Consider the following 24,164-nt stretch of genomic DNA (forward strand, 5'->3'; position numbering starts at 1 on the left):
CTTTTGAAATGAAAATGCATTTGCATACATTTTCTTCTTGCATTGAGGCTCTGAAACCTTATCTGCCTACAGATATAACCATTACTTGTTAAAAATGACTGTTAATAAAGGCAAATAAAAATAAAACAATGACTCTAAAAAGTACAGCAGCTAACACCTTCTTGATAAAGCCATACAGAAAAAAATCCAGTCACAGCTGTACATAGGAAGTATGTGTTCTTTCAAAAAGCCTCAGACCAGCATAATTCTCATGCTTGACCTCAATAAATGTATTGGGTTTTCTTGGTAAGGTTTTGGTAGTGGCAGGGCTACAGGGGTGGCTTCTGTGAGAAGCTGCCAGAAGCTGCCCCGTGTCTGACAGAGCCACCACCAACCGGCTCCCAGACGGACCTGCTGCTGCTGGGCGAGGCCGAGCCCATTGGTGACGGTGGCAGCGCCTCTGGGAGAGCAGAGATAAGAAGGGGAAAACCTGCACAACAGCAACTGCAGAGAGAGGAGAGGGAATAGTGAGAGCGAGAGCTGTGCAGACACCCAGGGCAGTGGAGGAGGAGGAAAGGGAGGAGGTGCTCCAGGCCTGGAGCAAAGGTTACGCTGCAGCCCGTGGTGCAGCCCATGGTGAGGCAGGATGGGCCCTGCAGCCGTGGAGGCCACAGGGGAGCAGAGACCCACCTGCAGCCCCAGGGGACCCCACGCTGTATCAGGGTGATGCCCAAAGGAGCTGTGACCCTGTGGGAAGACCATGCTGGAGCAGGCTCCTGGCATGACCTGTGAAACTGTGGAGAGAGGAGCCCAGGCTGGAGGTTTGCTGTTTGCTGCCACGACTGGAGCAGTCTGTTCTTGAAGGACTGCACCCTGTGGAAGAGAACTACACTGGAGCAGCTTATGAAGAACTGCAGCCTGTGGGAATGATTCATGTTCAAGTTTGTGGAGGGCTGTCTCCAGTGGAAGCGACCTCATGCCGGAGCAGGGGAAAGGTGTGTCCACCCCATGAAGAGGAAGGAGCAGCAGGGACAATATGTGATGAACTGACCACAAATCCTATTCCTGCTGGAGGAAGTAGGAAATTGGGAGTGAAGTTGAGCCTGGAAAGAAGATAGGAGTGGTGGAAGGTGTTCTAAGATTTGGTTTTATTTATCATTGTCCTATTCTGACTTTGATAATAAACTCATTTCCCCAAGTCAAGTCTGTTTTGCCCATGATGGTAATTGCTGAGTGATCCCTCCCTGCCTATTTCGACCTGTGAGCCTTTCGTTATATCTTCTGTCTCCTGCCCAGCTAAGGAGGAAGAATGATAGAGCAGCTTTGGTGGGCACCTGGCATACTCCAAGGGTCAACCCACCACAATAAATTACCTCTTGTAGAAATACAACTGTGTGCAGGTTTCATTCTTCAATCCAGCCTCCATACTGCAAGGACCTCTGCCAAACCTACATATAAAAGGTACTAGTCACGATGAAGACTTCAGTGATGCACATGGTGAGCTCTAGGACTCTACAAGAGTCCATAATTTTTCTCTCAGCTGGCATTTCCAAACCATAATACCTCTGATTTGCATCTATGATGCAAAACCTGAGAGCTGGCTGTATTGCCTGGTGCCACTTTTAATATGATCAGTTGTTGCTCTATTAAACCCCTCCCCACAACAGAGTCACGAGAATAATAACTCAGTTGTTCCAAGTCCTGAGTATTGTGCATGGCTATTGATTCATGAGGAAAATGCTCACTGAAACACAGACAGCTGTTCCCACTCACCACACATGTAACCTCCTATAATTAACTAATTTCAGACCTCTTGGAATTAGCTGCTAGAAATGCCAACAGCTGAGGCAAACAACAAGGCCACTCGGATCTGCTCTGGGGGCTACAACAGTTATCCACATGACAGAGAACCAACAAAATAAATCTGAGGTCATTATTTCAGGGACTTGTAGCACAACTCACACATTAACTCTTTTTTAAGGCTGCTTTGATGAATTCAATTGAAGTCAATTAATTACATATCCAAGTCAGATGAATACAAAGTTGAGACACCGCAGGTAGTGCATGTTATTCCATCACTGAATATGTAATAGAGATGATGGGATTTCGGCTTCCAGATTGTTTAGCTGGGTCTTTGAGCAATCAAGTGATGATGTCTGACTGAACACGTTATTGTACCTGGAACGAATATGAAATCTCTGAAGCTAAATGCAAGTCAGTCTAATTTGCTTATGATTTTCTTTTCTAACTAGCAAGCCTCAAACTGTTATTTGAAATGGCTTTAAAGCCTTGATGTTTAAGTTGGATGTTACTTAGAGACAAAGAAGAAAACTTTATGATCCAACAAATAGTCTTAAATCAGAAGGAAAACCATTTGAATGTGAGAATAATAGAAAAGCTTTACATCAGTAATTAGGAGTTTCTTGTATCCAGTAAAGAGATAAAAACTCAAAAGTAACCTGGAGGTATTACATTTCAGAAAACTACATTTCTGGGTTACAGCAAAGTGCCATTAGAGGAAATATTAAACTTCAGCTTTGTGTAACAGTGTTAAACAGCACAGTAATCAAGAGGCAAAAACTGTGATTCAGTTGGAAAATACACATAAAAGAACGACGGAAGCATCTGGAATTACAAGAGACCACCCCAGGAACACAGACATTTAAAAGCAAAAGGGAAATGCAGTCAAAAAGAGTTGAACAAATACAATGTTTTAGCCAAAAGAATATTGAGGGAAATACTTCCTACCGACAAAGCAGTCGCCACCTTTATGACTCATTGATTTCAACATGATTCAAGATCATTTACTAACCCGAAATTGGAAAATCCACATGGGAAAAGTATTGCTACAAGATAAAACTGAGTAATACCCCAGAAAGTATCCAGAGTACAATGACATATTGACAAAAGGTACACTGGATAATCTAAAAGGCCTTTTTATATTCAGCCGATAAGAGTTAGTTATTCTGCTATCAGGACGAATTTATTATCAACGCTGCAAAATACAAGCGGAACATCAAAGCAACTGGAAAAGAACTCTCACCTGACCAAAATCTTAGGTAAATATCCCAAATCAAAGAGCTATTCAGGCATAGATGAGGCTGAAATGGTGATGGTTCATTTCTTACAAACTAAATTTTGTCAAGTTTCATAAATCCTCTTTATCTCCGGCAAGCCAAACGCAACCAGAGACACAGAAACACTTCCCGGAGTGCTCTTTGGCAGCTGCCTCACAAGAGTGTTACGAATAAAAGAGTGAGAACTATTTTGATATGAAATGTGGATGTGCTTGGAAAAGAGCAGCCACGATGTACAGTTTTGTTTTTTAATTACAATATCATGAGATCCTTGAAATTTTTTTGATTACCTGGGGAAGAGAAAGGACCCATCCTTAAAAAATGCACTTTCGGTGAATATTCAAGAAGCATTTTACATATCCCTGGAAGACAGGCATTTAATTCCACTCTGGCATGAATGAGAAACCATGCACAAATATACCAGCCATTGAGCAAAATTCTCTCAAATACAATTAGACAGACAGCCCTAATGAGCAAGAGGTTCCACACAGAAGCAAACTTACTGACATGTTTTTTGAGCTCCATGGGAAGACATTTGACGCAAGGCTGGAGGCACAACAGGTCTGACCAAAAGACTTGACATGTGATTCAGTTCCAGATGCAGACTTCTATATTTGAGTGCCTATGTGTAGAATCTCCAAGCAAGGTCCAGAGCCAAGTTCTCACTTGCAACCAGAGGAGCTATTCACCTAACCACATCTAGCTCTTCCCTTCCAGACAAAATGGAACATTCCATTGCTCATGTCCACCAGCTTGTGGCCATTTTCAGTGACGACCTTTCCTAGTGGTGACTCAGGAGGTGGAGAGCTGCATTAATTACCCTGGTGCTGGCAATGCCCCACTCCTGGCCATTACATTTCTCTCAATCCCTGCCCCATCACACATCCTGAAGATGCACCACTGTCACAGTACAGCCATTCTGCACTCGCAGTAAGCCCAAGACCTGCCTTGGAGGTATGAAGCACGTGCAGCTAGGAGGGACTACGCTCTCTCAAAACCAAACACAAACAGCCATAGTAGCTATAAAAGGGAGACAGCACTGCTGTAAACTTGTCAAAGGGAGGGTTTTATCTGACCATAAGACTTGAAGCTGTTTAGTGCCTCGTGTCTGGACAGAACTATTTAAACACATGCTCTCATCAGTGCACAGTCATCTCAGTTTCACAACAAAGTGTTGTAGAACAGCTTGTGAAAACATATTGTGCAGTTAATTGCATTGGCATACAGATGCCCTTACATTTCTGAATTAACAACTACTATGGCAAAAGGATGTACAAGGAGACACAGGGACTGTGGCACTCAGCCCTCCAGCTGCCAAGAGCTATACTGTCTGATGGAGTATAGCCCATGAGCTCTGGGCATCTCTTTTCTGCTTCTGTGGGCTTACAGAGGCTTCATCATTGCCAAAATGGAGTCTTCAGGCAAAAACCCGGAGTGTCTTAAGGATGTTAGGATGCTTAAAGCTTAAAGCAGTCATTTGTGACCAACTGGCTGTCACCAAGTCACCTGAAAAACACCCAATGGCCTCGAGGATCTCTGCATTAGTTTACTGCATGCTAAAATGAAGAAAATCTATTTCTGGGGGAAAAAAAAAAGTCAATGGCAAAGAAACAGTCCAATCACAGCAGGCCTTTGAGAGGTATCCAAGAGCTTGCATCAGTTGCAGGGGTGTTATACTTCATCAAAGCTATGCTGCTCAGGAGGAGCTGAATGCAGGAAATGAAACACAAGATTTTATTTGACACATTCTTACCGAGTATATTGATACACTACACAAAATATTATGGAAGGAAATCACCTATGTCAGCAGTAGTATAAATACCTGCCCAATAACCACTCAGACTTCTGATAATGGCCCTGTTAACACAAGGGCAATGAATATATGTTTGTCATTTAAATACATCAAGCATGCCTATTAAGAAAGACCCCTGAGATTAAACCTGGCACCTATTTCAACACCGAGCAGGTTTGAAATTAGATGCTCTGAGGCCAGAGAGTTTTCACAAGACAGAATTTGCAGCTTCTTTCCATCTTGCACACTTAGGGAAACACAGAGCACTTGGCAGTGGCTTCGGTCCCTGCATCATTCACAAAGTTTTGAGTATTTTGTGACATGACAAATTGTTCAGGCATCTTGCTGCCATATCTTTCTGTTGCCCTTGCCTCAAATCTTCCCTGAAGGTTTGGAAGAGGAGGAGATGCTAGACAGAAATAATGTCTGTTGGGAAGGGAGAACTGTCATTCCTAAGACCTGTCCAGAGGAGTGCCAACACTGTGGTTTACCCACAGGTTGTTATGCAGGTTGTGCATCCTTCACAGAGCTCTCCCCTGCAAATGTTTCCTAACGCAGACAGCCCTTACTGCAGCTAGAGCACTGATCCCTTCATCTGCTCTCCTTGTGTGGGTCTTCTCCTGTAGACCAAGACAAAGGATGTTATTAATACCATAGTAAGAACCATGTGTTTTACTGAGTAACCTTCTACAGCTCAGAAGAAATACAAACATCTCTGGACTTGACCATGCTGGCAGGATCCATTAAACCTGATTTCTCTCCAGAAATAACAACCTAATGAAATGGTTGAAGGACAGAGAAGACAGACACGTGAAGACTGTTGTCACAGAGACATAAGGAGGAGATCCTACCTGTGGACACCGGCTCCATTGTCCCCAGTCAGACACTGCACACTCACTGGGACAGTACAAGCTACACTTCTGTACTGTATCTGGGATTTCAGCTTGGTTACATAGTGTATTGGGCACAGTCTCTCCTCCTTGGTCTTCAGCAGTACTCACACACCTACACAGAAAAGAGACATTTTCATTAGAGGATCATCAGCACACTACAGGATGGAAATCAACAGGTCTGCTCGACCCCATAAAGGACACCACACGTAACACAGTAGCTACATGCAGCATGGCTGGTTAAAAAGTAGAATTAATCATGTCAAAGCATATCAAAGGCAGCTACACTCACGACATGCTTTGGCTACTCAGAGGTTTCAATAACTACATGAAATAAACATTTCCAACTTCATACAGAGGGATTTTAACTTTGATCGGTGGACAGATAAGCAAACAGAAAATGACAACCAGCAAGAACAAACCTTTGTGCTCCTGCTAGTAACATCTGAACAATTGCAAACAGCATTTCCCCGTTCGCAGGGAATGAGCATTCACTAATGATGAATGCACGGCAGCGTGTGCAGTGTCATTACTTGGGGAAAATGTTAGCAAATCAGAATACAGAGGCTTTGCACCTCAGGGGGTTTTATGTATATATGGCATTTAGGTTGAAGAATTCTAATTCAAACATCACGCCTTCCTCCTGAAAGACGTCTTGATGGTAATAGGAGGCTGCATCTCTGAGATGCTTTTCCTGTAAAGTGTTGTACACAAACACGTTTTGTTTCATTTGAAATACACCAGACTCAGCAACGGCCTCGCTGTCAGATGGCCAGATATCGCAGCTTTATGCAAGTACCTATCAGCTCTTTTTAATCTGGAGTACCTGTGCTTTTGCCTTCACGCACCTGACCTTCCTCGTTTGTATTCCTTCTCCACAGTGCAGGGAATTTTGTTCGCTGTTGATTTTGCACGGAGACCACGGTTCTACTACCCAAGAATACTGATTGCACTCGCTGAAGCATGGGACTGCCTCGTGCACCTGCCAGGAGAAAGAATCAAAACTGTTCATTTGAACTATCCAGGTTAGCATCTCTGCAGAAAAGCCTCAGCCAAAGCCAGGGAAGACTACACTGAAAAATATCCTGGCTTATACATTCCTTATGCTAGGGGTGTTGTAACAGCTTTAAGTTCATTTATTCATTGTTGACTTGCCAAGGAATTTTTAAGTATATAATAAACAGTGGTATGCATGCAGCATCTTAGGAAACAGGATAAATAACAGCTATTTCCTGCAGGCAGAAGAGGAACTCCATTACATTTTGCTCTGACTCCTCTTGCTAAAATCTACCCCGTGCCATTCACCAGGACCATATGTACTGCATCCTTTTGTGTTTAGAAGGTACAAACATAAAACCAGCACCCATTTACCTCTGTTTCTCTTGTATCTTTGTCAGTCATTTACCACAAAAGACTGAAATTTCATGTGTCCTACAAAGTTCATTTTTAGACACAAAACCTGTAAATGCTTTTTACCCTGCAAGGGGAAAAAAGTCTCTAGCACACAGCCTAAGCAGACATGACTGTGAATTCACCTGAACTATGGTATCTAGGTAGAAAGAAAAGTACAGTCCAAAGCTTGATACCATTTTTAAAAGGTGCTGGATATTCAGGGTGTTAGAAGCAGCACACTGAGACACAGTTCTTGAGCAGATTTTTAGGCTTAAACGAATGCATCAATAGTTCTATGACAATAATGAATAAAAGTTATTTCTTTTGAATCCAGTTTGTGCAAGCTGATTTGAAGACACAGTGTTCTCTGTTGCCTTGTACATAGCTCAATGCACTGCTCTGGAGAAATACAGTGCACCTAAAATTTCATCATCCATACACCAAAATTTCCTTGGCCTTGCTGCTGTGGAGTCATTCAGTTTTCACCATTAAAATAACTGTAAATCCACTTCCCCTCAAAAAAAGGAGAAGATTAAAGCCACAGCTTTAATAATTTATAGCTTCATTTTAAAATAGCAGGTTATGACTATACAGATTGTGGTCACAATAATAAAGAAACCTTATTTGCAGTATTTTGGAGGTGGAGGGATGAGGAGATCGAGATAGCTGTCTGACAGCAAAACTAGTGCCCATAAGAAAATCACCTTCATACCAAATGGAAACAAGGGAACTTGCTAAACAGAACTTCTCAGGAACATAAAATGCTAACCATGGGTCTGTTGTGCAGCCATGCTCACTAACTGGTGTACACAAGAGGCAAGAGAGAAAGCACTCATGCTCAACACCACTGAGCCTGGCACTGAGCACTGTCCTGCCCTGGCCATCCTGTCACCTTGAGAGTTACTGACTCCTGCAGCCACTTCCCTGCACACACCAAGGAGAATGACAGTCTCTCTTTTAGGCACTGCAGAGCCTTCACACTCCCCAAAGACAGCCAGGAGACAGATGTAGAGATAGACAGTATTTATTAGTTTCCTTGCTCCGTGGGGAGGAAAAAAAATACACTCTGTCTGTGTTGTCTGCAGGAGACAATTGGTTGAAGAGGGAAATATGTGCTTTAGGTGTGACCAGAGTTTCCCTCATTGCAGAGGGGAGGCAAAACCAAGAGAGGAAAGCACCAAACTTCCCAAGAACCGGCTGCCAGGCAGGCACGGAACCTGCAGGCTGGGGTGCAGATGTCTCGCTGGGCAGTGCTAAGGGAGGTAAAACTTATCCATGATTAAGTTAATTAAGAGTAGGGTGGGTGCCTGTTCCTGCTCTTTGGACTTTTGGGAGAGAAAGATAAGTTTGGGAGCGGCCAGAAGGTGTTGCCCATGCCCCTCCACACACATGGCTGGGCAGCTGGAGGGGCACAGCACCAAGAGTGGTTTTAGGGATTCCAGATTCTTCTCCTTGCTCTAATTGATAATCCTTCCTCAGAGTTAGAGGATATTGCTGTGAATCCCACAGGTCACGCCGGGAGCACTGACAGCCTCTCACACTCACCCCGTCACTCACAGCAAGCAGCCTCTGCTCCTCAGCCAGACAAGACCGACAGCTTGGAAATCCCAGGTCATCTCACTGACCTCTCACCACTCTGCACTAAAACCTGTTAAATCTCAGACCCCTCTGAACCAGCCAAGCTTACCCGTGCAGAGCAGTAGAGGCCTAACACCAGGAATTTACCACAACTGCATTTTGGCAGTGAAAACCTCCTGTGGCATTCACCTGCTGTGATATCTGTGTAAGAAAACAAGGAGGGTTTGGGCAAGGATGGGATGCCACGTGAACTAAAATCTACCCAGAGAAACACGTGAGGACAAAACACTGATCCCATATGCAGTGACACAAATACACGTGACGTGAAGTGCTACTTCAAATGAGCTCTCTCAAGAGCAGGCAGAGAAGCAATAATAAAGCCATTACTAGAGCATTTGTATTCCTGCTGCCTCATCCTGTCAAGCTGGCGTGATTCTGTGTGAAGCCCCATCAGCTCTGCTCTCCCAACAGACATCCCCGTGTGTGCCCCAGGAGAGGGCACACTGCACCAGCTGCATCATCCCTGCAGCACCTTCAGCTGCTGCTGGCCTGTCTGGTGCCTCCAGTTCGGTCAGGGTTCCTGGGTTACACTCACCACCAAAAACCTGAAATCGAGTTGTTACAAATCACCCATGTTCCTAAGTTATTCTGCTGACACCACTGCATGTCCTGCCTATGCACAAACTCTCCTCTGCCCTGCTCAGTGCAATGCCATCTGAGGCACTGGCTCAGAGACACTGGGAGGGTGTAAGTAACCACCTTCATTAGGAGGGATAGCTTTCTTCAGAGCGAGTTATAACATATTTCAGTTGACTTTGTTATACTATTAGACTGGAGTCTCAAAGAGATGCAAGATTTCCACAGGTGAAACTCTGTGGGTATGCGTTTTGGAAGCTGTGAATATAATTTGTGGCTCTATCTTTGCATTTGAGAAGCACAGTGATGTGTCACATGTCCTTTCCCTCCCCTGGACAATTTCCTCTAGCCTCTCTTCTGGCTTGCCATTGTTTGTTTTCACCCACATTTTTTTTATGCTTGAAAAATAACCCAGTAAAACTTAAAGCCTTTCCTTCCTATCTTTTGGTAAAACTGTGGTACTCCAGGAGGTCAAACAGATGATGTTCTTGATTTTGATTTTCAAAGGATTTTGGCAACCCTTTGCTTTTCTTTCAAAACCACCAATCAGGAGAACCTGAGATCCTTTCTCACCTCCTGGGTCCATGGGGGCACCCTGTCCTGACCCTACACAGAGGCTGGGACACGATGTGCTGTCCTCACTCAACCCAGGGACCCAAAGTGCCTAAGCCTGGAGGGGGTTGGGATGTGCTCCGATGGATCCCTGGCTGCAACACAGTGCACCCAAGCTTCAAATTAGACACAATCTCAGTATCCTGGACCACGTCATACTTGCCATCTGCTACCTCTGCTGTTGATGCATGTCTCTTGTAGCTATGCCACTTCTCTTCCCAAGCACAAAGAAAAGGGTTCCTTTGAACACAATCTGCTTAATGCTCACTCTCCCCCAAACCTATGCAAACACAGTACATTTACAAAAACCATCAGACTGAGCCACCCAACATATATATGGTGCTGTGCTACCACAATCCATCTCTTGAAGTAGAGAAACAGAATGAAGCCCATGTGATAGGCACAGGGGTTCGTTCTGCACTGCTCAGGGGGAAGAAAGATCCTGAGAGCTGCAGGCAGCAATGTCCAGGGGACCAGCATGTTCCCATCCCTTATTGCCTCACTTTTAATCCTTTCAAGAAATAAACACAACCAAAATGCTTCTATCATTTTAGGAAATTAACTGATTTCCTCATGTTTTTATCAATATTCACATACTCAATGAACCAAAGGGTGAAATCATGTCCTACCATGTCAATGGCAGTTCTGCCACTGGCTTTTTGTTGGATCACCACATCATCCTTCATAGCCACAATCAACCTGGAATACATTAACATCTGAATCCTCAAAAATCAAGTTGATGGGCAGAGTTCTGGATAAATTAAAGGGAATAAAAATAAAAGCTACTTTTGAAGACTCAGACTGCCATAGGCTTGCCCTAATGAAGACAGTTCCCATTCACTCCAATTCAAATCCTGAGTCCTTGCTAAAGTATGTTGATATTGCCAGTTACTTCAACAAGATACATACACATTAATTTGTTTCTTTTCTCTTTTAATATCTGATACCTGTATTTCAATCAAAAGTCCAGATATCTAACTGCCACATAGCTTTGGTGCTGTTTATAATGATCTGTAAATTCTTTACTTAAATGTGGGTCAAGAATAACATTGACCTTGCAAAGGACATAGAGAAACAAGTGCACTTGCTCAGCTGATGTGATTCATTAAAAGAAAGTCATCTCTGTACTTCAGGTAGCTTTTCTAGTGACCACCTGCAGAGTAAACCAGAACGAGGTTCAACACTTCTGAAAATCATAGTGACTTCATATTTCAGTGAGCATCAAGATTTATTGTCCCTCAAGGTAAATATTGACTCTGGTTTTCCCTCAGTCGATATTTTAGCTTTCAAGACAGTAAATCTTGGTGTTCACCTCAACTAGAGTCAATATCTGCTTATTATATTAGAACAACCAAACTGATCACTGTAGCAGTTGCCTGAGACCCTGAGGACAATGTCTGTGCTATTCATTTCTAATAAAAATGGGCTAAATTCATTGCTAACGAAAGTTCATTTCACATTGCTGCCCTTACACCAAGGTTACATTCGACCTAATACATTGAAACAGACAGAACCAAAAAATAACAACCTACTTTTAAACCATAGAGACCACGACGAATAACACTAAAGTATCTCGTATAGGAAAGAGTGCAGATGTGCTCTGGTTTGCAAGGACGCTTCCTGGTAAGGAAATTCAAATGCAGACACTAAAACCACTCCTACTGAGACTAGTCAGCAATATGCTCCCTTTTAACACTTCTTTCATACCTACTTTCATGTTCCCTGCATATCCAGGCTGCAAGAGGAGGCAGCAGTGGGATGTCACTGTGCAAAAGGGGCCCTCTCCTTCTCTTCCAGCTTACAGCCCCCACTTTGTAAAACGTGAACCACAGCCAGCAGTTCTCTTGCAACCAGCATGACATGAAAAGATCCAGAGCAGGGTGGGAGATACAGCTCCAAAGATGCCTATCCATTACAATTACCTGTGAATTTGACTCCTATGTTGACTTTACCTAGTTCACTTAAATCTCTTTTTTGGTTGTAAGGCGTCCATACATTAACTGAGTAATTTTTATAATGCTCTAATATTGCCTTCACATTCCATTTAAACCAAAACAGATAATTTCTAATAATGAGTTTCTTTTATTTCACTCTTTAAAACTGAGTTCTAAATGGAGTACTTACTTCCTTAATGACTCAAAGGCAGGTTTGATTTGGCAGATCTAAGCATGCATTTAAAAGCTTTACCAAATTAACTGTATATCTGAAGGACAAGCACTTGCACATTAACAAACACTACATCACAGAAAAGACCTCATTAAAATTTCAACATTAAATAGTTGTCTTTAAAATAAAATTGATTTTCTTTCATGCTGGTTTATATATTGATCACAATTGCCAGAAATATGATAACCGCTCACCGGTATTAAAACTGATTGAACAATTAATTTCCAAGCACTTTGGATTTTGCAAAGCAGCTGTTTCATTGATGAATACTTGTCTTTAGGTATTTGGATGCTGCAAATAGCCACTGAAATTAAAAAGAATATTGCTCAAGGAATGACTTACAGCACAAAAGTTGGAATTTTTTATGCCTCTAGCAGATGCCTCCACAAATACTCATGAAGCAAATTCAGCACTTTCACTTTCCATTTGCATTTACACCCAAATCTAAGGAGTTAGTGCTTTTTACCTCCTTTGCAGTATAGAAAAAAAGGAAATCAATTAGAGTCCTGCTAAGGTTATGAAAAAACCTCCACTGGTGTTGAACCAAGTTTATAGCAAAACCTAGACCCGCCTAAAACTTTGTAGCTGGCAAAAGGATGGGATCAATAAGTATAAAAATATGAATTAAGAGTCAAGGCAATAATTACTGTAGCAGAAAGAGGTACCAGTTCCCAGACTCTGCCCCATGGGCAGCATGGAAGCCCCTACAGAAACAGACCCTTCACTATTACTCTATGGGACAGCCTTTGAAAACACTGCCAAAAAGTGATTTTCACTGAGTAGGAAGGGTAAAAACAATTATTGATTCTCTGAAATTTCCCCAGCTCTTGATTATCTATTTATAGTTCAACTCTTAAAACCACCACTCAACTTTAATCCTAATTTACACAACAGAAAACTGAGGCTGAAGAATTGAGCGATTTATTAAGGGTTGGCAAAGGAGCCCTCAGGGCATGGGGGACTGAATTGGAAAAATATCCCATTTCTTGTACTAACTGGATGACATCTCAGCTTAAAAGTTCAGATAAAGACATTTCAGGATGAAGCCGCTGGAAAAAGCAGCACTGCAAAACTCTGGCTGTAAAATGAGGAAAAGGAAATGTGAAGAAATTAGGAAAGCAGGACAGTATTCTTGTTGTGAAGACATCTGGATGCTCCAACTTCCCTCACCGTGGCCTTTAGATGCTTTGACTCTATCGAGTCTTCTGCTGGACTTTACAAAATGCTCCCAGTAAATCCCTTATTTTCTTCTAATGGATGATTAAGTATGCAAAGACAGACACCACTACATTGGAAATTCTGAAGTGCAATGAGTGGAAAACGTCTTGTTTAAAAAGTTAATTGAAGTGAGCTCTATCGAACCCCCGTCATTACGGCTCACACTCACAGAACCAACACGTTGCTCAGGAAGGTTTATTAATTCATATTTACTAGTGGTAAGTGGTTTTAGTTTCTGTAAGATTGGTGTAGGCATTCAAAATATCAAGTTGTAATATGGTAAAGCATGACTGCTCCTTCCTGGAGATTAAAGTAAGAAGTTGGCATCATTCAATCTCAGAGAATAAGGGAGAATGTGCAGCTCCCAGACTTGATCCTGCCTCCCTGGATTCACTCAAGGTTTTACTCTCACTACAGCCTTTGAGGAGCAGCACACAGCATGGAGTAGAACCCTGCAGATACCACACAGATGTCAGGTGCTTATTTCTACCTGAAACAGGCAAGACAATTTAAGCTCTGACTTACACAAAACAATGGAGACGTTAAAGTGTGAAAGGGGGATATGTGAATACAACCACAAATGGCCAGTTCCAGAGGCACAGGAACTGGCCATTATCTTTTACTTATATTATTTCCCTATCAAGACAATATTAAAACTAGACAAGATATAAACAAATGCCATTTTACTAAGTTGTCAAATACTTGGGTCTAACACAAGGCAGAAACTCGTTAGTGAGAGTTTTGGTGCCTTTTTGCTGATTCCAGAAGCTGTAGGTGCTGTAGCTTCTGCTGTCTCCCTGTCACAAAGCTAGGCAAGCATAGCAAATTTAAGTAGATATAAATAAATCAATGTCCCATGTTTTTGAAACAGCACACTTTGCTGCAGCTGAAGCATAGTTTCAGGGGTAACAAACAAATGTGGCACCTCGCTGGATGAATCTCTTAGGCAGTAATAACGTTGGATCCAGTTTTAAAGAGAGGAAGGGGGGGAAAAAAAGCTGACTGATGAAGAACAACATCGAAGCTCCTTTTGATTAAATGAGACAATAAAGTAAGATGAAGACAGATTACAACACCAACCTGAGCCTTTGTAGATGTCCATGTTAGCAGGGCATGACAAGCAGAAAGGAAAGAAAATTATATATTCATTAGTTTAGCTGCTGTATTATAATATTGTGAAAAAAAAGCAGAAAATCTGCTTAAAATAAAACTGCCACAATGTAAGGTTGCATTCAATTCTTCCATTTCCCTGTCTTTCAAAAAAAAAAAATCCCTCAAGCATAAATCAGGCATTTATTTGAGAGTGAAGGAGAAGCACGACTATGCTGACGAATAAAGTCAAGTTCGCTCAGCTTCAACCAGCAACCTTCTGGATTCCACATTTGTGTCTCACAACCAAAGCCTTAGGATAATAAAAAATAAAGAAAAAACCTATGAGGCTTAACCTGAGATTTGGTGAGAAACCCCACAATTATGGAATATCAATCACAACAGATATGAAAGGCTTTCAGGTGTTTAAGTCTTAATTGGGTGGCCCTGTCTTCAGTGAAGCCTGCAGATGACATGCAGGAGGCCTGCCAGGGGGCACACGGCCAGCTGGCCTTTGTCAGGTGGGACCTGATCTCCAGGAACACACCATCAATAACTCCATGTAGATTTCATTACCCAAAAAATTGTAATTAAATGATAAAAAATCAGTAACATGGGCATAGAGCACAGGCACATCGTACAGATGAGGAGGGCTGCGTGGGGGCACTTGACAGTGAGATCTCCAGGGGTCCACTGCTGAGCAGGAGCTGCACTACTGAAATCTGCATCAAATCACAGAATCAGAGAATCATAGAATGGTAGGGTTGGAAGGGATCTCTAGAGATCATCTAGTCCAATCCCCTGCCAAAGCAGGTCCACCTAGATCAGGTCACATTGCAACGCGTCCAGGTGGGTTTGGAAACCTCCAGAGATGGAGCCTCCACATCTTCCCTGGGCAGCCTAGGCCAGGGCTCCCTCACCTCAGAAGGAAAGAAGTTCTTCCTCATACTTAAGTGGAACTTTTTGTGTTCCAGCTTATGCCCATTACCCCAAGTCCTGTTGCCAACCCTAGTCCTGCAGCCCACAGGCTGTCCCAAAGAAAGAGCACAAACATCAACACCAGCTTTTGCTAACAGCCCAGGCAGTCTGGTGCTCCTGATCCTCTCAGCTGCCTGAAACATCATATGAAACCCACAGAGATGTGTGCTAGGAGCTAGCCAGGCCTAGGGTCTGTGGGGGTCCTGAGTGAGTAGCCACCAACACAGCCCTCAGCCCTGCCAGGCTGTGCTTCCAAACCAAACCACACCACAGGCTTTCCATAGAATCACAGAATCTCAAGAGGCTGGAAAGGACCTCAAAAGCTCATTTAGTCCAACCCCCCTGCCAGAGCAGGACCACCTAGAGTAGGTCACACAGGAAAACCTGCCCCTGTGGGATATGAGTGATTACTAGATCCAGCAGCCAAGGCATCTGTCACATGAAATGAAATAAATGGCAGTACTAAACGTAAACGGCCCCAAAGAAACACTTTCTTTGGAGGCATCTATACAATAGGTAATTTAAAGAAAAGACCATCAGAGCTTACAGCTAAGTTTAAAATGATGCCTTGGAGACAAAGTTTCAGCCCTAGTCTTTCTTTTAAGAGATTTTAAATCATTTCAAGGTCTAAAAACTTCAAATTGAGATTCCATTAGTTTATTTCCATGTCTTAAGCAAGAATGAATTAGTGTGGCTGAGCAGTCACACGTTTGTCCTTACATAGTGTGATCTTTCCACATGAGAGTTAAAGCCCTCAGCCAACAGGAACTATTTGATTGATAGTCCTATAGACAAGAAATAGAAGAGAGAGGGAAGTGTCAGGGATTTGAAAGTTATGTTTTCTGAAACACACTTCCATGAGACTACACCAAAGGCTGGAAACACAGGGCACAGCAACCTGCTCCCAGGGCTTCCCTCAGTCACTGCAAGAAGCAGCCCAGTGTTAGATTCCTGCAAAAGGAGGAACAGAAATGCAAACCAGCTCATAATCTGATTGTTTGGTTAGGATGAGACTGTCACCCTGCCCCCAGCCCACTCAGCAGCAGGTCTGATTCCTCTTCAGTAGCATTTGGACAGAAATGGAGGCTCATAGGGAGAATCAGACAGACACTGATGGGTGAGTGATAGATCCCACAGCTTCAGAGCTAAGAAAGATCACCCACAGCCTGATTAGCAACTTGAAAATTTTTGTTAGAAGAGCAAGTTACTTCAGGAGCCAGGATATTTGACATCCTGTTGCATGGCATATTTGTGACACCTGCCTTACTGCCAAGCCAGGCAGATGTTAGTCCCGCGCTCCGACGCCGCATTAACTTGAGCAATTTTCTCAGTATAATTACAGGTAGTGCAGACCTCCTAGCAGTGCTGCTGAGAGGCCAGCCTTGTGACAAGGCAGCTGAATTCACAGATCTGAAGGCAGCTACAATCACACTGCCACACATTTAGAAATCCTGCAGTTGTTATGATCTGTCAGATTTTCATTGATGTTTCTCATAGGCGGATCCAGACAGAAAATATTTAGGTACAGAAGAGTTTTCTTTCCCAAATGCCTCCCAAAGTTCAAGACAAGTGATGTGCTGCAGAGAGAAACCGTGCTTCTACCTGCAACTGCTCCCCAGTAAGAACATCCATATTTAATAAACTAAAGGCTCCCTTGAGCCAGAAGTCAAATTCTACCCAACCCACTTCAAACATCAGAGCACATGTTACTATCCCCTGAGCCAAAAGAGAAGAGTGAAGTGCTTGCAAGCCACTACTTGCGGGGTAGCTGGTGTCTCTGTAGTTTTGAGTATCTTTCTTATCATTCCATTCTTTCAGAGCAGGGAATATATATTTTCAGATTCTTACATTTCTCTCACTGGCTTGTATTGTGAGGTTAAATGCTTTACACAGACCTGTACAAATCCACCTAGAATCAATGAAAAGTCTTCTGCTGACTTCTGTTGTTTGGGTCACGCTGCATCAGGCAAGGAATATCTGAACATTTATAGGTACATCACTAAAATTTAGGACAAAAAATAGTATTGACCTTGGTGAATTTTTGCTGCAGTACCTATTTATTTAAAATGTACATCAATAGTGCCCATATATGTGTTTTTTCTTCCGGTTAATGAGCAGCAATATAAAAACCAAATAGACATTTCTGGTAGGAATCTGACCAGTAACAACTACATAATGCTACATACACACATGTCCACGCTTTGCAAACATCAGTATGTACAGCATAGTGATGTTTTCTTTGTACTTTGCTTTTAAGGAGTTTATGAGTGTCTGACTATCAAAACCCTACTAGAAAATAGAATCCCTTATTTGTTCATGTACCAGGAGGTAATGCACCCCCTGGTTATTATTCCCATAATAACCACCACCAATGCACCAAGTCCTAATCAGTACCACTGCAGCATTCAGGAAGGGTATGTCAGGGCATGAGTGATTCAGCACTTCTCACACCTTTGCCATTCCCTGGAGCACCACCTTCATGCATCCACGATTCTGGAAATAATGGAGTGAAAAAGGCTGTTTCCCAAAACAGTAAGTAAAAGGAGAAAGTAGAAAGTAAATGCATCTGGAGAGTATGCCACACAGCTGTGCTTTGCAGTGTGTTGTACACACAAACCACCACCTGAAACCTTTTAGAGAATTAAATAATGCAACAAAACAAATAGCATGTGGTATAAGTTAGAGAGCACAATAACTTAAAAGTCATGCAAACAGTCCAAAAGAAAGTATTCACTCAGCTAGCCCACAGCAGATTAGAAAGAGAAGAAAATTAAAAGGCAGAGACAAAGAACCTCAAGCTGAGTAGCAGATCTGAAAGGAACCGAAGAGTCAAAGAAATAGAGATGGCAAACACTGTTACCCACTGCAGCAACCACACAGAGAATGTCCACCACTAAAACCAGACAATTTACAATAGAAAGAATGGTAGCAAATGAAAGAACACCAATGGGGTGAAGGGAAAGAAAGGTGAGTCAAACTTTTAATGATGGGCACTGGCTCAGTGAGTTTGGCCAAAAGTAGGGCAAACTTGAAGAGACACCTAAGAACTCCTGAGTCAAGGGGGTTATTTAGGATTGATGGAGGCAAGATTGCCCAGTATCTTTCAGAAGATGCAACGTGAGAGAGTTGGAGGAGGAAAGGGGGAAACATATTTTTCCTGCAGACATTATCTATAAGCAGCAGAAAAATAACAAGATGAGTAGCAGGCAGCATGGGCCTGTCAAGTACAACCCATGTGAAATCATTCTGATGTTCTTCGGTAAGGGGATAACAGATGCTGCGGATAGGGATGAAATGGCAGGTATTATGTTGGCTTTAGTAAGCCTTTCACACTAACTCTCAGGCTAAGCAAATAGGGCCTGCATGAATTTAATACATGGTGAGTAAAATGTTGGAAAATCCTACTCTGAATATTTAACAGTGTAAAACGGGCAGGAAACCTCACACATGACTCTGCAGAGCTTTATGTTCTACATCCTGTCATATTCCTTGTTTTCATTAAGTTGAGGCTGATGGATTGACAATGATTCCTACCGATGCTGTGGATACTGCCAAGGTGAGAAGGACAGTGAGGCAACTGGAGAACAGGGAGAGAATTCCAAATGGGCTTTATGAATTGGAGAAAGGGTTTGAACAACACAGGTTGAAAGAGCTGCACAGAACCATAGCAATGAGAGATGGACCAGCCAACAGTGTGAGCACGGGATGAGAGACAACTGACCCCCTAAGGGTACTGCTGCCTTGGATCTAGAAATAGTAGAGAACCATAAAGAGAATGTGATTCAGTAATATAGTAAAAAGAGTTTGTAAAACACTGAAATACCACTCCAGCCATGGCATGGACTCAGCTCAGGAAGCACGTCCAGACATGGGCACCCAACTTGATGCATAGAGATTTGAATCAACCAAAGGATGACAGTAAGATTAGTAAGACCAGAATCCAACTGCTGAGGTGTGCAGTAGCGTTTGCATTATTGCTTTACAAGTAAACATTTAAAGCATCAGTGTAATTAGTGACAATCTATACACAACGTCAGGTCTGTCAACAAAGCACGGTATCATTGTCAGATAAAATAGCAATACTGAGTCACAAAAAGAAATAACTCTGCTTTGTCATACCAGATGCACAGTTGCAGAAAGACACCAGAGAGAGTTTGAAAGACATCTTCCAGCAGCTTGAAACTGTCTATCTACAGCTTTGTGCTGCTTAATTCACTGTTGCCTTGAATAAATCACAGAGTGCCAGACTGTATTTTGGAAACTAGGGACTCTCCTGTATCTCATGCAGGAATAGGGTGGTGGAATTGCCATTAAATATTAACAGCACAGTTATAACAGTGCCTACAGTCCTAGCTCCTCATTGTAGAAGTAACATTGATAATGACAGAGCAGCTAAAGGAAACTCAGAAAAATTATTCAAGGTCTGAAAGTAACAAAATAATGAAACCTACCTCTTTAGTTCAGGCGAGAGGTGGGGAATGGGAAACTTGACAATTTTGGGAGCATTTCTCTTAGAAGAGCTCTTTTTAAGCCAGCAGGTACAGATACACATTCCCAAGGCTGAGAGCTGTAGTTGGGCAAATTCATATTCAAGTTATGGAAAAAGAGGAACTTTTTGAGTGTGAAGGAAATGAATCACTGGATCAGCTTATCCAAGGTAAATCCTCCTCCAGCAGAAGTGTGTGCCAAGGTGGGGTGTCTTTCTACAAACCTGCTGCAGCTTCACAGGTAGGCAGGGATTTGACTGCAGTCAAGTGGCTTATGTCATACAAGAGGTCAAAACAGATCATCATCATCATGATATAAAACTGGTCTTAGGATCTCTGAGGAGACTTCTAAGCCATGTATTATTCATTAAGTGAGCACCACATTTATTAACCCATACTACAGACTTAAAATCCAAATTGAAGGCGAAAGTTGAAGGAATGCCTGCATGGATTTTACAGCTACTTTGAGAGGTTGGCCAAAAAAAATTAGTTCTACATTATAGATCAGAAGTGCATTGGAGTTCAGCCTGTCCATGTGTCATCCCATAAATGTCGATCCCACAAAGATGACAGTATTTTATTTACTGCACCAGCTCTAGCTACTAAATTGTAGCCAAGAGAGGAGATGGAATTGAGCAGAGGGAATACACTTTTTAGGTAGGTCATGCAGGATGGAAGAGGAAAACAAAAACCCCAGTTACCTAAATAAAGCAAACACTCTCTTGGCTGAATCTGTTCATGAACTGCTTGTGTCATTTCTCAGCTGTAACTGTGGTGTGGGTAAAATAGATGGCATACTTGGAAATGCAAGTTGTACTCTTTTGCCTCTGGATAGAGGCTTCCAGGTCTTTGGTTTGTTCCCCAGCCAACTGCTCCTCCTGGTTTTTATTACTAATAGTCCTCACTTAGCAATGCAACCCTGTCCCTCCTGCAGGCCAGCGTGTGGTACCTGGCACATGGGTAAGTATATGTATGTATGCATGGACATCACTAAGAATAAATGTGAGTTGATTGCCAGGAAAGTGAAACAGAAAGCAAGCAGACACAACAACTGCAATTGTATGTGAGCAAAGAAGGGCAAATATTCACTATACAGAAATGCATTTCAGTGAAAACAAGACAAAGAGGAGCAATGTGATAACAAGGAATACTGGCAGTGATATAGAAAGGGGTAAAGGCAATGAAAAGACAAAGGAACATACATACAGGAAGAGGCTCACTGTTTTACAAACACTTGACAAAGTACAGCAGAAAGCAAAATACAGCTGAGACAGAACACTAGGGTGTGGAGAGGCACTGCCAAAGTTCCTTTCCTCCAGGGAACAGGTGAAGCCCTGCTGGGCTCTACTTCATCTCTTTCTTTCTGGTTTGGTGAGTCCTGTACAGGCGTCTGATTATGAGACACATGCAATAGACAGAATACTTGTTACTGTTTAAAAGGCTGATGCTTTTACATCTATCAATACCTAGACAGTTTAATGTTGGTATCAATGCCATTGTTTGCTCTACATAGAACAATAGACAACACTGCCACGGTTATATTCAGCTTATTTTACAAAGTCACTTCTGGAAACCTTTGCTTTCAGCAAGTGATGCAGGCATTAGTCAAGCTCCATCAGCTTTGTACCACAACCTCTCCCACAGTGCAGCTGCACACCAGTGTGTAGGGTCCAGACATATACATTTATACAGTCGCTTTTGGCCTGCTGAGCCAACAGACTGTAAGCCTACAAATCCTCCTTGCCCACGTATGCTGAATTAGGAAACAATCCACATTTCATTGCCTTTTCAATCAGACTGATAAATAACTTGGAGATGAGCATTAGACAGCAAGGAAAGTAATTGCTCACTCAAAGTTGCATTGAAAAATACTTAAGGATGGCATTAAATTCCTCTCAGTGTTTATGATATAGACATCAGACAGTTTGCAAATCACATTGTTAACTGCCAGATGTTGACAGGGCTAGACTGGGAAGGACCAACATTCAGCACGTTGTTTCAGATGGGTATAGAGAAATACACCCTGGGCAGACATCACTGAAAAATCCACTGCATTTGGAATAAGTAATAGTTTGGGTTGGGTTTAGGTTTGGGTTTTTTTTTCAGATGCTCTAATGGAATAATCCAGCTGCCTTCTGTTACTTTCTATTATATCAACAAAAATTATCAGAGAGGAAAAGTGCCAAACAAATTCCCTCTTGTGCACCATGGAGATGAAAAAAAACCCACCCATCAACAACTGGTATTTGTGCTTGTGTGTATTTAGACATGGAAACATTTTTCTTAATAAAACCAAAAGACCAATTTGGAGGAAAACAGAAGCCTGAGGGAATGTGTTTCCTCTTTAAATACTGTGAACGATGCTTCTCAAGGACAATGCCTGACTTTCTAATGACCAATAAAACCAAACCAGGTTTATTGCCATGATGGTCAACAAAACTCAGGATATTCAAAACAAACAACCTGAACTATGAAATTTATGCCTCTGTGTTCCTGCCTGGCTTCCTTGTGTGTTGGACAGAGGGCAGACGTGCTCTTATTAAACATGAAGAATGTGAGCAAGAGGCTGCAGAGTATTGCTAGCTCTTCATGAATATCTTCAAATTGAGGTCTCCCACACACACAAAAAAGGTGCTTTCTCTTCTTCACTCATCCAGAGGAATTAATATGGCTTGCACCTGAACACCAAAGACTGAAAACAAAGCAACTAAGGAAATAGCCTTATTGCACACTGGACAGGAGCAGCATGGTTTTATACAACATGCAGAAGACATCAGAGAAGTCCCTACTGCTGGTACTTGAGTCTACCTGACTCAAACACTCATAAATTCCATCTCTCTGGTCTGGAAAGTCACTGGAGTCACCCAGCACTGTTGTTGCAGACCTCTATATCGGGCACAAAAGCAGCAGCCTCTCAGACCCACTGGCATATACAAAAGAGCATGAGGAACCACGACGTTCACACAGTCAACCTGAAAGAAACATGTCTCAATTCTGCCTGACTACTAGAAAAGAAAGTTTGGATGCTTTCCAAAAATTGCAGTCTTCGAGTTTTTTTCACTCCCTCCTCCACCAGTGGGGAGGACTGGGGTAAAGAAAATGCCAGTAACTTACACCGGGGTAGAGAAAACACCATTATTTTAATGGCGGCGCTTTTAAGATCTCCTGAGGATGAGGTAAGATGTCACAGTGGGTAAAATACTCCTTTCTTTGGGGAAGAATTACAAGAGCCTTAAAGAAAATTAGGTTAGAATGTCGTGTAGTTGAACCCACGCAGCACAAAACCACTGCACCTGGCACCAAACCGCTGTCACTGAGAAGCAGAGGACTTCACTGATGTGACTCCATTAAGCCTCCTCAGATGACATTGCTTTGCACTGCAGAGATGCCAGTGAGTGCCAGGCACCTCTGCAGGATGCCCTGTTGCAAAGTGCAGACACAAGAATAGAATCATAGAATGGTAGGGGTTGGAAGGGATCTCTAGATATCACCCAGACCAACCCCTGCTAAAGCAGGTTCCCCTCAATCAGGTCACACAGGAATGGATCCAGGTGGGTTTGGAAACCTCCAGAGGAGCCTCCACACCCTCCCTGGGCAGCCTGGACCAGGGCTCCCTCACAGCAAAGTTTTCCTTGTGTTTAAGTGGAACTTTTTGTGTTCCAGCTTATGTCCATTACCCCTTGTCCTGTCACTGGACACTACAGAAAAAAAGTGTCACCCCATCCTCCTGATATCCACCCTTTAGGTACTTATAAGTGTTGATGAGGTACCTCCTGAGTCTTCTCCAGGCTGAACAGCCCCAGTTCCTGCAGCCTTTCCTCATAAGGAAGATGCTCCAGTCCCCTGATCTTCTCGGTGGCCCTGCACTGGTTTCTCTCCAGCAGTTCCCTGTCCCTCTTGAGCTGAGGAGCCCAGAACTGGACACAGGACTCCAGATGAGGCCTCACCAGGGCAGAGTAGAGGGGAAGGAGAACATCCCTTGATCAGTCGCCCACACTCTCCTTGATGCACCCCAGGATGCCATTGGCCTCTCAGGTCTCTCTCCTGGAGCTGCTCTCCAGGAGGTCACCACCAGTCTGTCCTGGCACACAAAGTTGTTCGTCCCTCAAAATAAAGCAGAACAGCAGAAGCAGGGGGAGGGTGCTCATGTCTCCAGTGAGGCTGTGTTCTCCATCAGGCTGTCTCATCAGCAGAGATGTAAGCACTTGTCCAACCTTAAAGAAATCCTGGGCCCATTGCCATCCACGCTGTACAGAATCCATGCAGTCAT

The 24,164-nt window shown here is 42.9% G+C and overlaps 1 protein-coding gene across 1 annotated transcript in view; it reads right to left on the bottom strand.

Annotated features, from left to right (window-relative positions):
- The window catches only part of THSD7B (thrombospondin type 1 domain containing 7B), a 273,877-nt gene that overhangs the window by 30,543 nt on the left and 219,170 nt on the right, over positions 1-24,164 (bottom strand). Inside the window, exons 15-17 of the mRNA XM_062004863.1 lie at positions 14,421-14,426; positions 6,587-6,720; positions 5,700-5,853 (exon numbers count right to left, since the gene is read on the bottom strand). Coding sequence (XP_061860847.1) covers positions 5,700-5,853; positions 6,587-6,720; positions 14,421-14,426 — 294 coding nt within the window. The remainder of the gene's footprint in view (positions 1-5,699; positions 5,854-6,586; positions 6,721-14,420; positions 14,427-24,164) is intronic.

Source organism: Colius striatus, chromosome 11 (assembly GCF_028858725.1).
Source record: "Colius striatus isolate bColStr4 chromosome 11, bColStr4.1.hap1, whole genome shotgun sequence".
Taxonomy (NCBI): Eukaryota; Metazoa; Chordata; class Aves; order Coliiformes; family Coliidae; genus Colius; species Colius striatus.